The sequence below is a fragment of the Nanorana parkeri genome, unplaced genomic scaffold, assembly GCF_000935625.1.
Source record: "Nanorana parkeri isolate BGI_ZX_2015 unplaced genomic scaffold, ASM93562v1 scaffold837, whole genome shotgun sequence".
Taxonomy (NCBI): Eukaryota; Metazoa; Chordata; class Amphibia; order Anura; family Dicroglossidae; genus Nanorana; species Nanorana parkeri.
In genome coordinates this window covers 263,274-289,050 of record NW_017307105.1, presented here as the reverse complement: position 1 = coordinate 289,050, position 25,777 = coordinate 263,274, and the positions used below count along the sequence as shown (strand labels likewise).

At 39.6% G+C, this 25,777-nt stretch overlaps 1 protein-coding gene across 1 annotated transcript in view; it reads left to right on the top strand.

Moving 5' to 3' along the window:
• Positions 1 to 24,026, top strand: part of RMDN3 (regulator of microtubule dynamics 3) — a 57,314-nt gene extending 33,288 nt beyond the window's left edge. Inside the window, exons 8-13 of the mRNA XM_018565361.1 lie at positions 11,847 to 11,922; positions 12,746 to 12,823; positions 16,876 to 16,974; positions 19,638 to 19,691; positions 22,486 to 22,566; positions 23,961 to 24,026. Coding sequence (XP_018420863.1) covers positions 11,847 to 11,922; positions 12,746 to 12,823; positions 16,876 to 16,974; positions 19,638 to 19,691; positions 22,486 to 22,566; positions 23,961 to 24,026 — 454 coding nt within the window. The remainder of the gene's footprint in view (positions 1 to 11,846; positions 11,923 to 12,745; positions 12,824 to 16,875; positions 16,975 to 19,637; positions 19,692 to 22,485; positions 22,567 to 23,960) is intronic.
• The last annotated feature ends 1,751 nt before the right edge of the window (positions 24,027 to 25,777 follow it).

The window sequence follows — 25,777 nt, the reverse complement described above, 5'->3', positions numbered from 1 at the left end:
CTGAAGAGATTTTGAAAACAAAACGTTTTATTTTCTAAAGCCTCACACGGATATACTTTTACTTTTATACATACACAAACTGATATACCTTAAGTAAATGTAAATGTAATGTGGAATTGAATTAATATTTCTAGTCAAAAACATTCCAGCGCATCCTAGAAATTCACTGAAGAAAACCATTGTAGTAAGACTCCGTTCTACTCAAACACAGATCTATTATTCCAGGAATAACTTGCAGCTGCTATGTTTTCATTCTTGTAATAGAGCCACAAAACAGGAGACTGCTAATGTAGAGCAGATGTGAACACTAACTACTGCATGCAGACCAAGCTTGTATGAGATAAGAGCCAAATGTTAGAATGCCTCTGGGAAGTGGCATGTATTTTGGCTTGTGGATCTAATGGTGACCCTGCTATGGGTGTGTTTGACTGAAGAAAGTGTCACAGAGAGTGGGTGCGCTTTGCAATCTGTTTTGTTGTATAGTATAGTTTTTTTAAAGTGCCACAGAGCAACTTGTGATGGATTACTTTCTAGAAGTAGATTTATCCTTTTGACAACATTACTCAAGTTACCTTCCCTAATAATTCTTAAAAAAGCTGATGAACACATTTTAAATGGAAATTATAGCTTGAAGTTATTGCTGTAATGGTTAACTTGCGGTAGGTTTTGTTTCTTTTGTTAAACTCTTTGACATTACAGGCAAAGTAATATGTAAAAAACAATGAAAAGTTGGAGCTTTAACATGAACCTGCGATAAATACCAGGGCTGCCTTTGTCAATCACCTTCTAGAAATGCTAGTTGATTGGCTGTTACATTGACTGAGCAGCTTGTGTAGTCACCAGCCCCAAATGTGTGCCGGTTAAGAAAAGCCATGAGTCCTATTCTCTATACTGATTCAGAGAATTAAAGCTAGACTTTTCGTATGACAACCAGGCATGCAGCTATTTCAGAAGGAGGTAACATTTTACCTGGTGGTCCTTGCAGTCATGGTGTATCTTAGGCTGGGTTCACACCTAGGCGTATTGAATATGCGCGTTTGTCGCGCGTTTCTACCGCGATTCGAGTGTTTGTCGCGCGTTTCCGAGGGCTACTTAGCTGTATCCCAATGGAAACGCGAGACCAAAACGCCCTAAAGAAGTACATGTACCTTTTCAGGCGTAGGCCGTTCTGTAGCGTGTTCAGACGGGCTGAAATACGGAAAGGTGTGAACCATACCCATAGAAAACAATGGGATTTTCAAGTTTGTATGTTTTGTAGAGCGTTCATAGAGCGTTGAACGCGCGACAAAACGTAAAGGTGTGAACAGGGCCTTAGACTCCCTGTAGGGGTGGCAGTTGTAACTGCCACGCCGCCTTGCAAAGGGGCAGTAGTAGTGTCACTCTTCAGAACAGGTAGAACACTATGACAATGAACAGTGTGCCTGCCAGGATCCCCTCTTTGTAAATTATTAGTCAACAACTGTTTGCATATTTACAGTGCATTTTCAATTCCTGTAAATTACCTACCCTCCTATGATTAGCATTTATTAGGACTATACGTTTGCAAAATGTTCCTGTGCTCTGCCCACTATTTTTAAGCAGGAAGGCCTGGCTCAGGAAATTAGATGCCACTCTTCACCTAGCAATAGTGATGTCACTGGAAGTGACAAGTTGCTTCGGCTTCAAAACCCTCCCACAGCCCGGACTACTTAGAACAGTGACTCAGGAGGCAGTTATGTGATAACTGAAAAAAAGGTTTACATTACTTTGTGGCTATTTTAACAGCCTTTATGGGACATTAAAATGAGTATCTACCGTCGGTATCACCTTCATATTTACTTTAATTATGTTTCCTTTTATTCGCTATTCCTTCCTTTTACCATTTACTTTGTTCTTATTGCAGGATAATAGCATAAGCATCCACATGAAAAGTATATGTAGAATGGTCTGTCTGTAAACAGACGACTTTCTATCTGGTGGGGTTGCATTGCAGGAAATGAACAATTAGACCCAAAGATATATAGCACTTGTAAGCCGGAAACAGCTACTATACATGTAATGAACAAATAATGGCTTCTGTATGTAAACATATAATTAGAAACTGTTCAGGGTCATATAACATAAACACACATTGATAAATACTTCATGCTTCCTTCGTAAACTGGAAGGTGTCCAGTGCTATCTGCTTAGAAGTGGCAGAAAGCACTGGGACCCTGGTACACGAACTGTAATCAGAAGCGGTCTTCATGGAAGAGAGGTGACCAAAACCTATGTCTCACAGGGGATAATAAACCCCAACTACTTGACTATGAAAATTCAAGGCCTGAGGTGCACAAAAGTTACAGCAGATGTTCTAGACTGATGAGCCAAAATGTTAACTTTTTGGCTCAAACAGAAGAACGTTGGTCTACTAGAGAAACAGCACATGGATACAACTTGAATGGGGTTACCTGTATGTTTGTGGGAACTACAAGAGAGTTTTATCAGTCATACAGTGCTGTCAGGGATGTGTCTGGTTGTACACAGCCAAAATAATTAAGAATAATTTGCTAGTAAAAGAGAGACAAAGAATTGTGCAACAGATAGCATGGCTGCTTTGTGCCCTCTTCTCAGCATAGAGCATGTCTGGGATTAGATGCAGAGAAGGGGTCTGATTTTATGAGGGTCTAAAAGAAACGTGATCAGTGTATGCAGATGACGCCCTCCTTTACTTGAATGATGCCGACATCACATTGCAAGCAGTATAATAGATATTTTGATTCTTTCAGTGAATTTTTTAATGGTTTCAGCTTCAACTGTGTTACGTTGGGTGTAGTGGGTTTATCAAAAATTGGGTTACATTAGTTGCAGTGGGTTCATCAACAACTGGGTTACTTTAGTTGCAGTGGGTTCATCAACAACTGGATTACCTAAATTGCAGTGGGTTCATCAACAACTGGATTACCTAAGTTGCAGTGGGTTCATCAGCATCTGGGTTGTGTTAGGTGCAGTGGGTTCATCAACAACTGGGTTACTTTAGTTGCAGTGGGTTCAACAACTGGATTACCTAAATTGCAGTGTGCATCAACAACTGGGTTACGTTAGATGCAGTGGGTTCATCAACAACTGGGTTACGTTAGGTGCCCTGGGTTCATGAACAACTGTGTTACATTGAGTGCAGTGGGTTTATCAACAATTGGATTACCTAAGTTGCAGTGGGTTCATCAGTTTCTGGGTTACGTTGGGTGCAGTGTGTTCATCAACAACTGGGTTACGTTGGGTGCAGTGGGTTCATCAATTTAAATACGAGTGATAATCTCTCCAGATGTTCCTGGACCTTAGTCGTACTCTGCTTGTCAATCAGCTTACACCATACATGTGCATCATCAGACTTGTATTATGGTTACTACACTAGGATAAGATATTGGTATTTTTTCCCTTCTCTCTAATTAAATTACTAAAATCATTTTTTGTGAACACTAAAATGTATGTTCATTGTATGTTCAGCCGAAGTGATGAGAATTCTCTAATTCCTGTCCTGGTGCAAATAGCTTCACCAGACAGGAAGTGAGTGTAAACTTCCAACTTCAATACAGCCAGAAATGGGCAGTAGCTACAACATTAAATGTGTTATTGCTGTCTCTCTTTGTCAATTTATTTTGCAGATTCATTTTTGCTCCAGAAGAAGTTGGGCAGCATCAACACACTAGTGTTGAAGCCTTTTACCTTTGCTTTTAGTCAGTGACACATTCCTTGCCCCCTACGTCAAGCTTTGCTTGTCAAAACTGTCCATGACAAGCAAGGTTTGAAAGGCTGCTGCTAGAGAGACAAATTATTATTATTGTCTTTTTTTGCATCACCACTACTGCTAGACTTGCCACACTGGTTATTGACAAGAAACCTGGCGCATACTTGTGAGCTAGTATTTATTATTGGAAAATGCAAAAATGGGGATGGATGTGTCAAGCGCTGTCAAAATATGTGGAACTGGTATTTAATAGGGGAGTTGGGTAGCGTCAATGGTAGGTGTGCAGACTCTTGGGGTATAGGTCGAGGTATCCTGTGTAATTCTAGGAAACAAATAGCACCACAACCAAGCGCAATCACTGCTGGTAGTAGGTATAGTAAGTACTGTGTTGCACTCATGGTGAGAAGCTCATGAATAATCAGATCGTAAGTCAATGATGATATTCGATCATGTAGAGTCAGTGGTCCTGGGCAAGTGAAGCAGCAGAAGCAACCAGCGCCCTGATCGTGTGACACTGAGTAAATATAAGCCTAAATTAAAATGCACTCGGGTGATTCTGAGATGATGTACGTCCTTCTGGAAATATGGTGCTATGGTGGAGGGATCCCCGGACCTGCTGGGTACTGTGGTGACGGTGGTCTGTCCTTGATGTACTGTATAATGCCTGTGGGCTAGTAGCTGTAGCTTGCTGGTGAGGTGAGTAGTTATCTGGTGGTCTATCCTGGCGGAGTGACAGCTGGAGGGATAACTGTGGAGGAGTACTCACTTGCCATAACTTCTCCCTTCCACCAGCGATTGCGCTAGGTTGTGGCAATATTTATTTGTTTTTGCTTCCTTTTTATTAATGGATGCTGCACTTTGATGATGTCCTTTTATTTCTCTCAATAACCCTCCTTTATATTTTAAATATCGATGAAAGGGTTCAATATATTTAACAGAGTGGAGCGGTGTATTGTATGTAATGTAAGTAAAATGCTATGGCGAGTGCATCTTTTGTTACACCACACTAATGTTACAAAGGCTAAACATTAATTTAACAGGAGCATGTTGAGAAAATTGTTTAATGAAACCATTACCCCTGAAAGTTAGCTTGGTTTATAAGAATTGTTCCTTGGGCTGCTGATTATCTGCACTGCAACATTTAAATAGGCATGCTGGTGAATTCATACCGCAGCAAGTTACACAAAGGCCTCCTGTGTCCTAGTTAAAGTGTCAGTGTTCCATCACCTGTCACCTCCAAACAGATGCTGAGTGTTTTGGGGATCCCACATAAATTCAGTTAATACCACCTGCCCAAGAGTTTGGTAACGGCACACACGTTATTACTAGCCTCTCAGCAGTGTTTTATGGTTACAAGGTCTGCATCTTGTGTTAATATAAAGCGATGTAGATTGCACTGAAACTTTACAATGTTTCTACCTTCTATAGCCCTGGCTGATGTTGTAGAAACCCACTTAAAGTACAGTGGTTTTTTCTAAATAATGTATAATGATTTGGAATATGAATAAGGTATACCGCACACATACTCGTTGTGACAAATGTTATGCATAGTTTTTCTATGATTTTTTTAATTTAAATTAATTATATACTATTGCAGTTCTCTCCATCAGTGCTGTGCTATATAAATGTGAATGTGTGTGTCCACTTGGTAATTGAAAGTCCTACACTATCTGTTGCCTGCAGACTCCCTTCTCTTCCACGTGTGTGTTGCTAGAAGGAAGTGGGATAAAATCGCTGGACCAGGGAGGTTTGTCCTGTTGGTGTGACTTGCCAGTTATGATGTAAAAAGTCAGTATAGGTGATCTTGTTACCTAACAGGCAGATTCCACATTTCTCTCCACTGTCTCATTGGTTTGTAGTGTCAAATTGCAGGGTTGTGAATTGAAACGCCACACATGGTTTAATAGTCCGGATACATCTTCATTGAATGTAGGGCTGATGGGACAGTATAAAAAATAGCCAACGCATTTTGGGGACTCGTAGACCCCCTTCATCAGGGCTTACTAAGGGAGAACCTGCATCAGCACTCTAATGGCTTGAAATAGAATACGGTTTTCTTTACTGTTGGATACTGCATAAAGCTCTTTAGCAGGTGATTTTGCAGCCATGTATGTGTTGCTGTCACTGCAAACAGCAGGCAACCAACACAATTAATATTAAATAGTTGTCCTGTTAAATAGTTACCTCCTATTTATATAATCTATACTCTCAACAATTTAAAGCTAATTTCTGGGCACAAAAACTCCAATTCAAATCGCCACAGAGGATATAAATCCGCTCTGTGTTCACCAAATTTCTTAGCAAAGATATTGCAATATAAAAGAAGTGGTGATATCACTATGCTGAGCAGAGCTGTTGAAGGCACTAAGTAGGCCCCACCCACTACAGAAAACTACAGGAGGGGGTGGATACAAGACCAGTTATTCTGCACAATGAGAGAGCAGCAGTGACCAGTCTTTATTACAGGAAGCTCCTCTGCAGAGGTTTCACACTGGATTACTGCACAGATATGATATAAGTACACAAAGCACACCGAGATTCAAGGCAGAATAAGCATGCCTCCTAAATGTAGACAATGTATTTGCTTATCCCAGTGTTCAGCTTTAAAGTGTATTTACTCTTTGGGAGTCAAATTTGAGAATATCCCACTATTCTGAGGTCTGAAGGGCATTGGTGCTTCTGGCCTGAAGTCTGCAGGGCATTGGTGCTGCTCTGAGATCTGGCATTCAAAGTATGCATTTGTGCTGGTCTGAGGTCAGCTGACAGTAACATCCTACAGGCCAGAGATTGCACAACTGAACCATGAAATAAAGACACAGGGATCACACTAAAAAGTCCAGTTTACTTTTCAGCAAATGTAAATATGAACATGTTTTGTGTGTGCACCAGTTATTCAATTTTTTCCCCTTATAGTTGTGCTGCTACTGGAGAGGTAAACACATTAAAATAATTAGTGAGTTTAACTTACTATTAGCAGTACAGCCATGAGTGAAAAGATTTACCTGTAACTAACACTAAAGCGTGCTATTGTTCACTGGCACTCGGTTGTACCATGGTTTCAAAAATGGCACTTGGTGTGTAAAAGGTTGCTGACCTCTGCTCTATATGTTTGCTCTGTGTTCCCATTCATACAGCATACCTAAAAATAATTTTAAAAAATGTATTTACCAATGCCAATTCACACCAGCCACTGTGCAAAACGCAGAGTGGCTGGTGTGCAGTGCCCACCACAGTGCCAATGCCCCGAACCCGGCACATTGCACTGTGGGTTTTATTTTTTTTAGAACTTTTTTGAAAAGTGACATTTCATTCAGTTCTATGGGCACAGTGGGGTGCTGTCGCATTCCACTGTGCTGAAAAAAAGTACTGCATGCCGTACTTTTTTCAGTGCATGCCACCCCTACGCCCTTGCCTTATGGTGGGGTAAACCGAGACCATCTGTGATGAAGCAGATTGCTTTGTCTTGGAAACAACGGCCAGCACAGCCCCTACGCATTTGGTGTGAATAGGTCCTTAGATGTTTCTTTGGTGAATGTCTTTGTGCAGATTCCAGGCTAAACTGAGCAGTTTGTGCAACCAGAAGGTCAAACTGAGCTGCTTCTCCATAAATACACTGCTTGTAAACCTTTAACCCTTTGTTAGGAAAGACCATGTTCAGACCTAGTTTAAAACTGATAATTCTGCGAACACAGAACAGACAGGATTAGTTAGAGCACACATAACTTACCACAGCCCCCTTCCTTAGCATTACATAGAAGGGAAGCTAGGTAGTATAAAGCACTAAAAAATTAAAGCCGCAATTTTTATTAATGATATTAACTAAATGTTATAGTTATGTGAATGAATGAGAACTTATAACAATTATAAAGTAGGTGCTATCCCAATTAGGTAGCAAAAGTGAAACCACACTTTAAAGAAAAGCACTTCTGATTCAAGCACTATGCTCCTGTTTTCTCTGTACATTGGACATATTTTAAGCCGAACTTAATGTAAATAGTTAAATTTTCATAGATTTAGTTTTAAGATTTCTTCCTTGGACCTAATTTATGTAAAGCTTTTGCATCCGTCTATACTCTGCTGAGCTTTATTGCGTGAGCACTTTATGGATAGTATATGTTTACATGTCAGCTGGAGACCGGATCCTCCCTCAGGAGTTCCGTGCAGGTTGTGGGAAGAATACATGTTCTGTGGGGTTGTTGGTTAAAGTTGGTTAAAGTATTTCCTATCTGTGTCAAACCTTCTAGAGGACACTAACAAGGAGATCACTGGAGGGAAGGCATTATTTTAGGGTATTTTATACTTCAGTGTAGCGATAAAATGTGTTTACAGTAATTGGGGTACATTGGAAAGCCTTCATATTTCACTTCAAGTATCATATTATTAATACAGCTGAGAAATAAACCGTTGTATATCGGGCAAAGACAAATTCAGTAATTCCAGCATGTATATCTGATATTTGTAAAACAGAGTAAAGCTGTGCTATTAGGCCAGATAGTATTTAGCTAGTCTTGGCTTCTTGCAATATTCAATATACAGTAGTTCAATACAGATACGTTGAGGAAATTTATGAAGCATTGCAAGGAAGTTGTTGTAATATAATTTTCGTGTGTGTGTGTGTATATATATCTATATATAGATCTCTCTCTCTATGTATGTATGTATGTATGTATGTATGTATGTATGTATGTATGTATGTATATGGATAGATAGATCTATATATTATTTGACCCCCTGCAGATTTTGTAAGTTTGCCCACTTACAAAGAATTGAAAGGTCTATAATTTTTATCATAGGTGTATTTTAAATAATCAACCAAAAATCCAGAAAAAATGCAAATGTTTTAAATTGAAAAAGAAAATTACTCCCACCAAGTCCATCCCACCAGGTCCATGTTCAGCCATCATTTTGCCTCCTCTTTCTTCCCTTATGGTCAGGGATCAGCTTCTTCACTGTTTTTACTCCTAGGGTCTCTAGTCAGCTGCCTCTCTTTCCCTTTTAGTCCTCTGCAACATGAACGCTTTAAACTTTGCCTCCCCGTGATCAGTTTGAGTGAAATGCCACTTGAGTGAAATTACATGTAAGCTATATTACAGATAACCTTAATACTGTATGCAACATTCAGATCTAATACATGTTCTAGTTTCTGTGGGCCAGATGAATAAAGCATTTGTATTTTTTTTTTTTATGCCCACGGTGCGTGCATCGGGAAAAAAGTTCACCAGGGTGCTTTTAGTGCTCTTCCGAAGAGGAAGCGGTTTGAATCCCTGAATTCCCTTGGGCACAAGGCTCCTGACGGGCATGGTACTCTGGTCCACCTAGACCTAAACAGGCAGACCTGCGTCCAGGGACAGTGATTTAGTCCAAACTGCATGTAGTCGTATCACTACTGCCACTTACAGATGCGGCCGCTGTCACTGTGCTATTAACTTGAGTGGGTGATAGTGGCAGCATCTACATGGGGACACCTGGCATTCCTGCCGCAGGAATCCATGGGTTTGCCAGAATGCACAGTGGGAATGAGGCCAGTTTAAACTCCAGGCAGTCAGCAGAATACTCATTTGAAATACATAGATTTTGAACTCTTTTACTCTCTTTTTTCTCTCTTTTCTTTTCAGCTTTGCAGTTTCCTGTATTACTGGCCAATGAATCTACATTGTCACACTGCAATATAAATGCATCTTAAACCTTTGGTTTTTGCTATGAGTTCTGCTTTTTGTTTTTTAAATGATTTCATTTTTTATTTCCACAATATCTTTGTGTATATATTTTTATTTGAACTCGGTGCACCCAAATATTACATTTAATATGCTAGTACGTTACAAGTTAATATTTTTAGTGAGTGATTTTACTTTGACAACATTTTTGTGTTCTCTCCCTGTGTGTTTATTGTTTAGTAACATGAAATAACAGGGACAGGAACGATGTACAAAGCCATCTTTTTTTCTTCAATTGCATTTATTTTATATTAGGCCGGATGTCACTTCTTTTTCTTTGTGGGAGCTGAATGTTTTAGTATTGGTCAGCATACTTGTTCTGTGTATCCTCATGCCCCATCGAGAGAGGAAATATATATTCTATGTTATCTGTTTTTGCATTTCGTCTCTTCCCCTCATGGTGAAACCCAGTCTATTTTTTCAGCTGCCTGGGAAGGCCGTGGGAAATATATGTATTATCTTTACTTGTGGGCTCTGTGCATCCTTGTGTCTGCAGAAAAACCACATTCAGAACAAAGTGGAGGCACAGCAATCCCCGCACAGCAGGTTTTCAGTGTCAATAAAAGGCAAGACAAATAGTTTGAACTGTACTGAAACATGGGGCCGATCAAGAAAAATGCATCTTTATTCAGCTAAATGGGTGGTTGTATTACGTTTCACTTTCTCTAGCCTCATTCTTATTCCCAGTGTTTGGCAATCCCCAGTGGACTGAGCAGAGTACACACATCTGCAGATCTTGGCACATTCATATGGACCTCTCCATGGGGAAACCAATGCGGTGTTTATGACATTGAATACTATATATTTCAATGATTTACAAATTAAATACCAAGGATTTGGTAGCATTTGCAAATAATTTATACAAAACGAACAGATTTGCAGTATTTTTTGGAATATATGTAGTATTTATGTACTTCGATTTATAATAGTAAAGTATCGGACTTTCTCACCAACTGTGGGGTGTAAAGTTTGGCACTGAAAATGGGGGTCGACACAGTTATAATTATTTGTTTTTCATTAGAATACCTCTGTGATAATCTGAAGCACTAAAATAAATGTGCTTTTTCTTCTAGAGTATAAGTGGTAAAAGGTCAGTTATCATTTGAATGGAAATTCCAGTTGGACATCACTTGCAGCGGGCCCCTTTATACAGACGCCGCCACAACTCTGTTTACATTTGTAGAGCTGGCTGTCAGCTTTACAATAGAAGCGATTCTGGCGGCTCAGCTGCGGCCAGATCGCTTCTACAGTGCCCAACACCCCCGCCGTGTTTTTTGGACTCTGCTGCCCCGAGACTGGCATCTCGGGTGTCAGCAGGAAGCTGGGGAGGAGAGCGACGAACGTCCGTTCACTGATCTCCTCCCTGTTCTATGGGACTGGCAGCAATACGTATTTCATCACTTCTGGTCCCTGAGCTGTCATTGTTTGGCTGCTGCAGCAATAAGCTATTTGAAGTGCAATCTGCACTTTTAATAGCTTATTTAATGTGGAAAGATGGCACAAGGGTCTTTTGGACCCAAGCATCATGTTTAAAGAGGACCTGTCACCAACAATATGCTATCACTTGGGTGGGTCTTCTAAGCCCCCCTACGTAATGGCAATTAAAGTAAACAAAAACACAGTTAAAAAAAAAAATTTAATAAAATAAATCTAAAAATAATTAAAAAAAATGTTTAAGTCCTCCGCAAGCAAGCGTGCATTCACATAAACGCGTTGGTTGCGCCTACGTACAAAAACGTTGATTGCACTACACGTTTTGGTATCGCCACACACGCCATTCTAATATGTATGCGTATATCGAAACTGATGACCTGTAGGAGCTCATAAAGCATAGTCTATGGACTTGGGGTACTGAATTGTGTCACCGTTTCACAAATGCACACAATTTTTAACCAGGGCATGTTGGGTATCTATTTACTTTTGTAACCTCCTTCCTTATATTTTACACACAAAAAAATGGGTATTATGTTGTGTTTTGGGGCACCAAATTTAACTTAAGTGCATTTTTTATTAATGTTTGGGCTTGATAAAGAGTTGCGCTAATATCATGCAACATACAAATTTGCAACTGCTGCCATTTAATTCTACAGGGTCTTGGCTTTCAGAAAATATATTATGTTTGGGGGTTTGAAGTAATTTTCAGGCCTAAAATGTGGATTATAACATACACAAAAAAACGAAAAAAGGCCTTGGCAGTGAAAGGGTCCTTAAGGGGTTAAAAACGTTGGTCAGCTTTTACTTGCCATAAAATGTTCTATTTTGTTTAGCTTGTGCTTCCCAATGTCAAGCGGCATTGTAAGGAGAATTAGTCCATTATTTCCTGTTTCAGCTACATTAGAAGTGAGAAACGATTTAGTAGTAGTTTTGTGATTTATAGAAGTACAAGAACATGGTTGTGTATTTAACATTAAGTGTTTCTTTTAAAGGTTTGCCATCCTTTGTGGGCAACTATCAGATCATGAAGGCATTCAGAAGCGCATTCAAATTGGATACATTTTCAAGGTATCTGCAACAAGCTAATGTAAACATTGTGATGATGATTTGTTGATTGGGAACAAAAGCATTATTCCAAAGAGTGTTCAATCCATTTTTTAAGTATTTCTGAAATTTTGTTATTGGCCGTTTTTACGTTTTTAGTCGTTTACTTTTCATGTCAGGAGCCACGTTACATTAATTTAGTGTTTTGTTTTTTTTTTGCATATACAATTTTTGAGTCATAACAAGAAATAGAGCGGTACAAATGACCTGTATCAATTAGGATACAGAGTAGTAAAAGTAATGAAAGAGGTTACATTGTTGTACACACATCAACCAGAAGATGCATAGGATACAGAGGAACAATTGGTGAAGTAGATGTGTCTAGCATCCAAAAATTTACAGAACATTTGAATAAACCAAAGAAAAAGGGGCTTGGGAACAGTCTGGGCCGGTGTTCTATCGAAAGTTCCAACTTATCGGCGGCCATATTGAGTGGGGCACCTGAGATTAATAACGTGCTGGATTAGTGTGATCCTACTTCATTTTAATACTTCATTGCTGTGGTTTATGTGTATAGGGCAATGCCGCGGCTGGCGCACATGCAGAAGAGCTTTCTTGGCCAAACTTTCTGGTAACTAAACCGAAAGTCAGGCAGTTGGAGAACTGCATAAGTTGGAACTTTCGATAGAACACCGGGACTACATAGCACAGTAGAATCATCTATGAAGGTAGCATAACCAAGTAGATTAGCAGATTAGCGAGCAGACAAATTAGGATCGTGCAGTGCAGTATGGACGGATCTACCAAGAAAAGGTCATTTAGTTTTTTTCATGTTTGTCTTTTTCAGGAACACATTGAAAAAGCAATTGCTCTGCAGCCTAATGATCCACAATGCTATTATCTTCTTGGCCGTTGGTGCTATGAGGTATGTGTGCTACTCTCTGAAATATAACAAGCTGTATTTTGTTAGACTTCTATTACATCTTAATGTATAAAGTTCCACTCCAGGGGGAAATACTACAGCAAAATATAACCACCAATATAGCTCAACAAGGGAATTAAGGCGGAACTATATTGCTCACTACAGGGATTGTAGTCTGCTGTTAGTTCTCTGTATAACATTACATAGCCCAAGTCAAAGCAACCAGACTTGCTTTATTTTTCTTGAAGACGTTTCATTGATCATCCAACCAGCTTTCTCAATTCAGAATGACTTGTACAAAAATTATCTGGGAATAAATATGGTGAATGTCGCTCCAATCCACATAATCTGTTAGTCGCAACCAGGTGTTGATTGCGTTTGCATAATTGGAGTCTAGGAGGTGTTATTAACCTGCCCAGAGAGAGAGGCGTTAAAACAGCATTGTATGTGGCAGACAATAGATGTCTCCCCCCCCTAATTAATTCTGAATTGAGAAAGCTGGTTGGATGACTTGTGTTCTTTTTTTTTTTTTTTTTTTTTTTTTTTTTACAGATATACCATGACCTGGATGAATGAGAACCTTCACAGACATTATATAGCCTGTTTTTCCTGCACATAGCTTTGATATGGTCTGCAATATATCAAACTATTTATATCACTCCCAGCCTCAGAGGAGCTTACAGTTCCCTACCACAATGTGTCCGAACAGACACGTGCATGCACTTAGGCCAATTGGGTTAGCAGCAAATATGCTGCTGGAATGTGCTGGGTTGTTCTGGAAAACTAGAGCAAAATCTGCACAAACGGGAGAAGAGGACAATCAAGATCCATGCAAATAGTGCCCTAGTACCAATTGGAGCCCAGTACCCATGGCTGCAAAAAAGAGTTGCCGCGCACTCAAACATTGGTGCAGTTAAACTTGCACCACTAGATTTTTCCTACTGCGTTCTTATTGCAGACACTACTGTTTTCCTCCGATCCATTTTCTTTTTTTTTTTTTAATCTCTTCATATTTTATCTTATGTCCTACCTATCACTTCTGTACCTTGAGATGTTAACATATTTCTTTCAGGATACTCCAGCAATCCCTATTGCCCATTTCATGTCTGCATGCTGACTTATACCTGCTGAATGACAAGTCCATTCTCAGCTGTTGATTGCATTTTTTACTTCTAATATCTAAAATATTTTAGTTTTTAATTATCTAGATTTTTGATTCCTCCAAGTTCCATATTAGATAGCCAGGAAAGAAGTACAGAATATCTGCCCATTTAATTTTGCTATGTGCTTGTTGTGCTTGCTTATATGGCTTACAAACATTTAACGTACAAACGTTAGTAGCAGGTAAAGGATGGTTCCAGTTTTATCTCAGTTTTTATTTCTACGTGCTTGCTTATATGACTTACAAAATTGTAATGTGCAGAGCTAGACATTAGAAGCAAGTAAAGTAAGGTTCTCCTACCAGTGAACTTAAAGAGAACTTTTTAATTGAAATATTGGTATGCAGAGCAGGCATGTTAAATGGCGTTTTCAGAAAATGGCCTGTGAGGGACTGCGTTGGACAGTCTAATCATAGTATGTCACCGGGGGTAAGAGTACTCCTCACCCTGGCAAAAGAGGCCTAGGCCTCAAGCTGGAAACACTTATTACCCCCAAGATTCTAATCCCCGTGTCCCAGGCCATCCCTTTTATGAGATATCTGGTAGACCTCTTGCTGAGGGAGCAGTCAGTACAAGTGTTGACTGGCGATATAACGTAGACAGTTCAAACCCTGCAAAAGTTCAGTTCTATCCAGAACCTTCAGAAGTCAGTGTTGAGAGTGTATAGGCTATATCCTGGACACAGCTCAAGCAAAAGTTTTTTCTTCTCTATGAGAATCTTCAAAAACTCTGCTTCCAAACATGGACTCTTATGTCCAAGTTTTATCCTTCTCTTCACTTTTGCAGAAGAGTTCTTTATTCAACCTCAAATACTATGTAACTATGTAAATGTCCTTGTCCTCTACAAGGCAAGGCTGCCAGTTTAGACAAGTGGCTTGCAAAGGTTATGGCATAATTAGGAATGAGATTCATATTCAGGCGTACTTGGGTAAGAGGCAAACCCAGCTTGTGTGCAGTTCGCCAAACTAATTAGCGAGTTCATCCACTCGAATCCCCAGCTTTTTTGATGCAAACAAACAGCTGGGGATCCCAGGCGACAATATTGATCAAATTCTGTCATTTAGTGATGGGAGTGTGACGGGGTAAACATTGGCAGGCATCAAGTCATTGTGATGAATGAGGCTTTACATCACTGGATGACTTGCTCAGCAATGGATTTATGTCAGGTGACATATTTTTAATTGTTTATGTAATATAATGATAGAACTTTTTCTAAGGTGTGTTTATTTACATTTAACTTGTCATGGAAATGAGTAATAAGGATACGAATGTACCACTGTAGTTGCTCCCCTCAAAGTTGATAGATATGATATCTAAGGACCCCGTTATCTTAAAGGGGGCTTCCAGATTTCACTTTCAGCCATGGGGGACTGAATGTTGGAAGAGGCCCTTGTCACTTAACACTGGGGCAAGGTGCCTTGCAAAGGGGGGTGAACCCCTCTTGCAAGGTACCTCCCAATGATAAAAAGCATGTGGCTTGGTCTGGTACAGGAATGGGAGGCTGAATGCTTGCTGCCCTCCCTTTTTCCCAAATGTATCACTTCTCCCTCACTTTTAGATTGTAAGCCCCTTACCATCTTGTCTTGAATTGTATTGTGATTCTAATGTCTTCCTTATATTGTGAAGCGCTGCGCAAACTGTTGGCGCTATATAAATCCGGTATAATAATAATGCCCACCCGGGTGCATGCCTGGATAAGGGTCTGGTTGTAATTTTAAGGGGGAACCCCAGGGTATTTTTTTCCTTGGTTATAAGGTGATTAAAGGAGAACTATGGGGTCAGTGTTTTTCCCCATAGTTCTCCTTAGGGTAACGGGAGGGCACAAACTAGCATCCTCCCGTTACCCTAAGCTCAGTATACCGCGAGCTACAGCTCGCGGTATACTGAGACGCCGGAGCGAATCCCGACCTGGACGTCAGGATCCGCCCAGCTGCGTGAGTGACAGCTGGCTCTGCCTATCTAGAGGCAGAACCAGCTGTACCCACCCCCTCCCCCGTCCGTTCCGCCAGTCAGCGCTGGCGGATCGGAGCGGGGAGAGGGGAATCCAGCCCCTCCCCCTGTCATGGCAGAGAGCCGTGACAGGATCGAGAGGTGAGCAAACCCGGTATGTGTTCGCTCACCTCCCGATCTACTGAGCCGACCTGTGACAGTCTCATTGTCACAGGTCGGCTAGAACTATGAGGTGAGTGGAAATTACTCATCTCATAGTTCTCCTTTTAATCATTACTTCTGCTGAATCTGTGTATAATATGTGTATAATATCCCTGTTAGGTTGCAAATGCCTGTGCCGTATTTTTAGTACACAGGTGAAACTCGAATAATTAGAATATCGTGCAAAAGTAATTGCAGTAATTGCTGCAAAAGGGGCCCAAACCAAGTACTGAGTACATATGCATGCTTGTACTTTTCAGAGGTCCGATATTGTTCTATGTACAATCCTTGTTTTATTGATTGCATGTAATAATCTACTTTTTTGAGGTTGTGGATTTGGGGTTTTCATGAGCTGTAAACCATAATCATCACAATTATGACAAATCACGGCTTGAATTATCTTGCTTTGCATGTAATGAGTCTATCTCATATATTAGTTTCACCTTTTAAGTTGCATTAGTGAAATAAATGAACTTTGCACGATATTCTAATTATTCGAGTTTCACCTGTACTGCCATTTTTGTAATCTACCAGTATACAGTATATGTATTTTATCAGTCTTTTGTTCCTCTGATATGTTGGGAAAGAAACTGTAAAACCAAATAGTCACTTGCATCTGACCCCAGAAAATGTGTAAAATTTTGATTCTAAAGTGCAGGGGACATCTTCTTGTGGACATGTCACTTGAAGGTCCTGCTGCCTATTCTGAAACATAAATGATTCCACAATCTCTTGTTTGTACAGGTCTCTAATCTTGGATGGTTGGAGAGAAAAACTGCTTCTGCCTTGTATGAAACTCCACCAAGTGCTACCATTGATGAAGCTCTGCAAAATTTCCTGAAGGTAAGAGTATGTTCTTTTTTTTGTACAGTGCCAGTACACATTTATTTTTTTCCCCACCTCTAAAGTGGATTTATATGCAAATTGTAACTGAAAGCTGAACTCCAGTCAGATCTAATAAGTCAAAGTAAAATAATCCCCTTACCTTTAGCTAAATCTGTAAGGATTTTTTCAAACCGTACAGAATTTCTTGAAGTCTCCTTGAAAGGTGTGCTCCACAAGACTAACTTGCTACAGTTTCCAGGTAATAAGACCTGTTGCTGTAATGCTCTCTTTTCGAGCTGGGAGACAGGTCAGTTTACCACCACTCTATAGTTCTTCCAGGGCATCGCTAACATCCTTATGTCACCTGCTCAGGGAGTACCTGGTCTGATAATTGCCCATCTCATCAGCATTTGATTGGTATTTTATGAAAAATGTGTTACCGTCGCAAAGGATCTGAGAGGCCAGCCTAACATCAATGGGACATGATGTAGGGTGTTTCACAGGTACCTCCCCCTGGCAGCCTGACATTGCGCAGTCCTACTTGAGAGACAGTGACATCCTGGCCACTTCACCTTATTTATTAACTTTCACTTTGCTAACTGAGCAGCTTGTATTTCTTTAGTAAATCAGCCCCAACGTGGTCTAAGTGTGTGCTGCATCTGAAGCCATGTGAGCAATGCAGGGTGAGGTCTAACAGGGACCTATTCCTTTTAAGAAACAGTTGTTTGTTTGTTTTTTTGCTACTGATGAAAGGATACTACTGGCGTCCTATTATTTAATTTCCTTTCTCCTACCTAAAAAAAAAACCAGACCACTTCTTTATTACGTATAATTATTTTTTACTGCAGCCTGATTGCATAACAGTAATGAGTATGTCATCTTCAGATGGGTTTCAATTAGGGATGCACCGAAAGTTTGGCCGCTGAAACATGTCTGCAAAATGCCCAGCTGTTAGCCTTGGCACAGGAGGCTGAGCTCTCCTCCCCGCACCACCCACTCAGCCTCCTGGGGCAACAAGTCAGGATGGAAAGCGGCGACAAGCACTCAACATCAGCTGATCGCTGACTGCTTGTAAATAATTGAGGACATAGTATGTTTACTGTGTCCCCAATTATGAATGAACAGGAAGGGCTCTGCATCATTATTTATGATTGTTGACATAGTAACTCATACTGTATCCACAATTTATGAATGGACAGGAACACTCACTAAAGCGGCCTCCTATTCATTCCTAACAGGGGCTGCAGAAAAAAAAATTAGGATTCTGTGTCTTCAATCTCTTTTTCTATTTCAAAAGTGAAATATCAGGGGTCTGTTTAGACTCCTGATATTTGCCCAGAGCCCCCAACAGTATAGCAAATTAAATCAAAATAAAAAAAATATTTTAAAAGTTAAAGTAAAATAGTTTCGGTGTTGGCCTGAAAATGTTTTAGTTTCACTGAAAATTCCATTTCGGTGCACCTCCAATTTCAATATGTATAGCCCCAATGAAAAAAAGAGAGAGATTATATTTTTAAGGTATACAGATAAGATGTGAATAAAGTTCAGGAGGAAAGTATTTTCTGTACGAAGCTGAGATCAAGAACAGGGGGGCATTATCTCAGAATAGCAGGAGAAAATATAAAAACTACTTTTTTTTGTATTAAATAATTTTACCAAAAGAGTAGTGGATGTTTGGAACAGACTTTAGCAGGGGTAGTGAATCGGTCAACAGTAAGTGAATTTAAATACGATTGGTACAAACGCATAAATAATAAAATAAACCTTGAATGTTAAAAAAAGAAAGTAGCAAACTCAGTAGACCATATGATCTTTGTCTACTGTCACTCTTCTATGTAACATTGTAAATTTGAAATGGAGCATACGTTTTGAAATAGTTTTCAAAATATCATTTGTTTTCTATTTATTGTAGGACACAGCAGAGATCTCCAATTTCTGACAAAATTACAATCTAGCAGTGGCCCCTGATGGTGGATAGATATGGTTTGTGCTGTGCGGGTTTACCTCACAGCCTTTACTTCCATTAGAAGTCTTGCCTTTTCCAAGCTTCCTAGAAGAGGCCATTTATTCGGGTGGTTCTGCCCCTTGTTGCTCAGTCGAGGGACCTCTCATATAGGGGAAGTTCTGTATCCCATTCGCAGCTTGCATGTCTTACTGGTAGCATTGTTTTGTACCTGCCTTAGAGGAGGAGTTTAGTTTTTCTACCCCTCAGTAGGCACTGCTTTGGGATCACCGAATAGTCAGAGATTCAAGATCTCCATAAAATCCTATTCTTTGCACATATTGAAGGACTACTGTTTGGTTGCTAAGTCTGTGACCAGGTAGTTTCAATGTACTGCTTTGTGACTACCTAATAAGCTGCCTTTAGTAGATTGGGGGTTTGACCCCTAGGGTTTGCTTTTTTTTTGCATAGTGTCTTAGATCTTTGCTGTATCCTTCACTGAATGCAGAGAAAATGATTTTACAGGTAGTACAGAAATCATATTATCCTCACAGACAAAGTAGTCTAATTGGACCAAGATTTCATCTGATTGGATAACATGACTATTAATGGCAAGACCTTAATGGTAGAATAAGAAAAGAGAAGCATCTGAATCTTGACCCATAAATAAAATATGCATTTTCAATTTAATAAGCATTCCATTTCTTTCTTTGCAAATTCTTTATTTATTTTGATACAGGCTGAGCAGTTGTCCCCAGGATTCTCCAAAGCTGCAAGGGTCTATATTGCAAAGGTAATTCTTACACTGATTGTCACAGCGCCCTGGCTGTCAGATATGTGCGCCATGCAGCATTCTTCTTATGAAGTATATACACCGAGTAAAACATATAAACTGAGTTTTGTTATGTTAGTGGTGAGGTTCTTCCCCCTTGCTTCTGTACATAAAATGCCTCTTTTATGGTTTCAACATTTTCTGAACAGGAGCCCCTTGCATTTCCTTAGCCAGTTTCTGTTTTGCACTCTTATAAATACTCAATATTCATATCCTAACAAATTCATCCACCGTCAGTGTTACATTTCTCAGACCGCTGAACTCTGTGCGCATTCATACCATTAGGAAATGTTTTAGGAATGCAGAATTGTATCCTATTCAATAAACTGGCACACTTTTTGCTTCTCTAAATTAAAGGTATGTTTCTACATAGAGTGGAGTGATAGCATCGTGTTTCCATATGGAAATCATTACTTTTTTTTTTTTAACTGGTTGAAGAATTTTTAAAAATACTTTTAACAAGTTTTTGTAGAGCATAACGGGAAGTAATTGAGGAATTGGCTGTACGCCAGAGAAAGGTGCTCTAGGGGTGAGCAACTTATATTAACAAGTGCTATATCAGCCTGACACAATGACTTTATTGTGCTGTTCTGCTAAATGAGGTTTTAACAATCTGCACTTCACTCCTCTGACTTAATGAGGTAAAATATGGCTTTGAAACCAGATACAGATCACATCTGCAGTGCTATCCTTCTTACTACTTTTGTTGTTGTTAAACTAGACATTCTAAGCATGACTGCTTGTACCGTGGGAAATGGTCATCCTTCATATGAGTTCTTCTGTTCATTTATACACGTCATGTTTTGATTCCACAACATTTTTATATTAGAAGGTTTACTATATTAGTGAAAAGGCTGATTCCTTAATAATGATTTTTTTTTTAAGTGCAGCTCCATATTTTTTTTCATTTTTACAATTTTGACATGAAACCGGGTACAGGGCAGTGAAAGCCTCACTATTGCACATACCATTTATTATATACCATTCCACTGATAGAATGACTGATAAGTCAATCAGTGCCTGCTGAAGTCTAAGTTGCTTTATTTTTTATGATAATAACAGTGGGCAGCATAGCAGAAACAAGGAACAAAATTTACTGGACTCTTCACGATCCTGTAATGGAACTGTAAAGCTGCCCAGACACTGTGTTAAAATATTACACATTCCTCCATCAATGCTTACGCCGCCGGCCGCTGTCAGTGTACCTGAACAGAGCTGGCAGCTCATTGGCTAGCTCTGTTTGTGCAAAGATTTTCCGACCGGTTCCTTCCATCAGCTGATTGAGGGATGTCTGCTGAAAGGCTGCCGACAGTGGCACCCACTGTACACAATCGTATAGTGTATGGCCTGCTTTACTGTTATAGAAGTCTTTGCATCCAAACACGTGAAACAATCATAACAATGCCTTGTTTTTTCTGGGATGTCCTATGTAATTTCCACAATAAAGTAAGTTACCCTGCCATGACACAAATATGGCACTGACCTGGAACAAGTATGCAAATCAGTATAGTGGAGAGGAATCGGAAGTCTTTTTATCTGTATAATTCATGTCATTTATTCAAAGCATTATAGCAGCATCACAACCTGGAAACATACTTTTCTGCCAGTTTCCAGCCGAATCAGCTGAAATTTGATCCCTAGGTGGCCCTGCCGGCATCACCAGGCTCGACAGAAGTCAGTTTTTCAATCAAGGGAGTCGGGTGGAAGAATGTCAGCTGAATGGTGACTGCAAACAATCATATGCAGTCACAAGTCTGGTATTCTGACACCAGTGGGTGCCAGCTCTCAGAATACAATAGCCAGCAGGGGAGATTCCAACAGCCACACACTTTAGCTCTGGGGCAATCAAATGATTCCTCTCGTTCAGCCCCACAGTCAGAACGAGAGAAATCCAACTGTGTATGGCCAGCTTTAGTTTTCCAAAAGGAGAGATCAATACTGACAGCATCTGGGATTATTGTAAGTCATCAAGTGCTTGTTCTGACCTTTATGGTATGGTATGGCTATTAAGGTTGTGTGCGCACAGATCTGTATGATAGCTAAGTAACCTTGCAGATTGGGCTTCTTTTTACATTGGGTAAGCCCCATTATTTCCTCCCAGGGTTTCTTCATAAATGGAGCACAGTTGTTCCCTTGGCCTAAATGAGGTCTTACAAGGAACCTGTCAGGATGGAAATATGGGAGCTGCAATGGTCAGGGATCATCTGAGGTTGGACTCTTGGTGCCAGGCTGAGTTGCCTGACCTTACACACTGTCTCCCATCTTCTGTGAGAGCAGTAACAGCAGCTGTCCAACTTCTAGTGACCTCTGACACCCTGACATGCCAACTAAAGTATCAGACCCAGAAAATAAAGCTAATTAAGGGCAAAACCCATAACATTTGTAATTACAGTAACCTGCACAATTATTAAAAAAAATGAAATTTAATTTTACTACACAAGCCCACTTGTGACTGGTACTATTTAATATGTTGTGTATAGTGGGAAATTACATGTTTTCCTTTCCCTCCCCTCACTTTGAAAATGTGAACATAATGGATAATGCCAGCACTTATTTGGCTCCAGGTGTATGTAGGGCCCAAGCTTTAGTAATTTAATCATTTATTTATTTTGGATATACAAATCTCTTGGTGGTCAGGGGAATAGCATGAAACGGCTTTACATTCTATTAAAGAATCTCAAACTTATTTGATGGGCTCTATTATTATTTATTATTTTTATTAAATTAACTGTTAACCTCCTCTTTGAATTTTCAGTGTTACATGGATTTGGGTGACCTGAGTATGGTCAACCACTGGGTAAAACTGGCAGCGGAGCTTACAGAGATAACAAAAGAAGTACGTATATTTCCTATCACATTGCCGACCATTTTATACATTTTTGTGGACTGCTGTATTTGACTTGCTACCCAGCAGTACCCATGCATGCATATAGTTCATGGGATCGTAAGCCCAGACGCAAGTCAGATTTTTATTAACATTATGATTTTTTTTTTTTTTTTTTTTTTTTTTTTTTTTCTTCCATCAGGCTATTTAAGGTAACATGTAGAGCCTTCGCCTGCACTTGGAAAAGTGTAAATTGCATTCAGTAGTAACATTATGTTTCTGGTACAAATCATGGTAAAGTTAAATACAAGTTAAAAAAGGCATTTTTAAAAACAAAATGTTATCAATTTGTTTTTTATAAATGAAACCCTTCAGAAATTTTAAAATGTTTGTATATAGCTAAAAGAAAAATGTTCACATTCAAAGGTTTTTGAATAGCTAAAAGAAAAAACAGCAAAAAAGCCTGAGTAGCAAAATGAAGGATTTAGGTAATTCGATTTAAATTGTGGTTAAATTGGAACAATTGAAAAAGTGTGTGTGTGTGTATGTATGTATGTATGTATGTATGTATGTATGTATGTATGGTGTGTGTGTGTATATAATATTCTTTGCACAGCAGCTGGTGTGAATTGGCCCTCACAGCTGCATATTTACTTCACTGTTCAGTTTTGAAGCTGGATCACTCTTCTTTCTCTTGCTGTATGTCTTCTTTAGGACTGAACTTCTGAAAGATATAAAAGACACACATGCAGCTCTGTGTATATTTTTAAATTTAATTTTGTAAATGGTTTTAAGTACCTGAACCGGAGGTGGTATGAGCTGTTTGCAACCCTTTGTACAGCAGACCTCCCTTGTGTGCTCCATATGAGAACATGTCCCAATAGGATTTCTTAGAGGGACACCCTCTCTTTGTTTTTTCCTCTGATATCAGGGGGCCTGCTATCTCTTCCGGGTCCATGCAGCTGATCTCCTGAGGACACACATGTGATGCTTCATGTCATCAGGGGCCAGCTGCAGCTGTACCCTTGAAGATACCCCACAGAGTACCCCAAGTCCTCTTTTGGATGCGTGACATGATTCTCCTAGGAGGCTGCGGGTAAATGTAATTATTGCCAAAGTGATAATCCAGCAATTTCAAGGATGTGTTCCCCACAAAAAAGTATTAAAAGAAAAAACTGTCCAATTGCAAGAGGGGGGAGGGGAGCAGTGGAATGATGGAATTTGGGTGGTAAAGGAGAAGATCCTATTTAAATAGCAATATTTTTTTTTATTGCTCGAAATAGCCTTGAGATTTTAATGATAAAATTGAATATTTCCGGAGTGCTTTACTTAGAGGTAATTATTGAACACTGTCATCATGTGGAATCATTTATATGCATTGTAATGTTTTGTTTGTTTTACATCAGGATAAAGAAAGTTCACCCCTCTTGGAGGAGCTGATGATGTCCTTCAGTACAGAAGAAATACTTTGACTACCTCAACATGATCATAAATCCATTTTACTGGATCCATATTAATGTAACCTTTAATTTTAGGGAAATAGTACACCAGTATAAAATGAAATTTCAAATGGTAAAACGTAATTTGAAATTATATACACATTTTTAGAAGATGGATATCCACACATAGGGATTTGTTTTAACTTCATTTTTCAGGCTCCAGGGATGTAGCTACGTGCTTGGAAAGACTATGAGCACTTAATAGTAATATTGGTGAAATGCAGAGAAGTGGAAGGTGTGTGTATGATATACATACTGTATATGTGTAATTCCAGCAGCTTCAGGAGATGGATCTTTTATTAAAGGTTTATGGAATCTTGTTGTTGTTCCTAAAAATTTTAGTGTTTCTATGGGGCCGAGATAATCCAGATGAGGACTTGTTTTAAAGCTACAGTCAAAATTGTCTTTGTTTCTGGCAGTGAAGGGCCTAAACCCCTGTGGGATTTTTATGTCTTTCTGTCTCCCCATTAGGGAGCTTTCCTCTCACTTTCTGTCCAGGTGACAGAAAGTAATTGAAAATATCTTCTATAGGGGCACAACAACAAGAATGCTTCAGAGAAGTTCTATCCTTTCTCCTTCTATTAAAAACTATGTTTTTTTTTAAATCAACTGGGGTTATGCTTTAAAGCATGCCTAAACCCTGAATTCAAGTACAGATGCCCCACCCCCTCCTATTACTGTGCTATATCTAAAATTAACATACCTGATCTTCTAACCATTTGGCAGGACCTGGTTTTAAATTGATACAGGGCAGCGGGTGTTTCTGGTCCCTTCCTGATCACAGCCATGGTGGGGAAGTGGAACCTGTGTGAGGGAGAGGCACTGGGCAACAAGGGGTGGGAGAAACTTGACTATAGGGCTTAGGTCCATTTTACATGCTTCGAATGGGAATTATTTCTTGCAAGTCTGCTATTGTCCACAATCGGCTCGTGCTTTGATCATCTGCATGCATTAGTGTCCATATTCTAAATGTCAAAAAATCCAAACCTGACCAAGCTACCATGTCCACATGTCCGTCTGTTTTAACATGTTTTAATTGGTGAACACATAAATATTATTTTTTTATTAACCAGTCTTTGGCACATTCTGCTGGGTGTTTATTGTATGTAATAAAATGTTTTAGGATATATATTCAAACTAATGTAATATTTAAAACATGCTGCCTTCATGTTTGGAGATGATCATTTTACATCTTTGGTTATGATCACCATTAAAACTAAGCATAGCTAATTATAAACTGAGAAGTCCCTTTAAAAATCTGATTTGGTTATCGGTGATTTAGGTGTAAATTCGTTTTTTAATATGTTGTCCTATTTTATTATTAAAACAGAGCAGCAGAAAATGTGCTTGAAAATACTTCCAGGAGAAGAAAATTACAAGTAGAACTGCCTATTTCAAAACCATATTCAGTATGTCCTGTCACTACAGAGTCACCACTAGGGATTCACCGATACCGGTTTTTCTGTATCAAGTATGAGTACCGAAATGTTTTTTTTCCCGGTACTCGCCAATACAGAGTACTGGTGCCTTGTGCCCCAATTATCAGGAAGTCGGGCAGCCGATCATGACCCGTCGCCCAGCTTCCTGATTGCCTGTGAAGCCGGTGTTCTAGCGAAAGAACACCAGCTTCAGAGGCTGCTTGTCTTCCTGACCAATCAGGTTGCCGGCCGGCGAGTAATGAGGTGCCATTAAGCTTCCTGATTGGCTTGGTTCCTAGGCAGCCT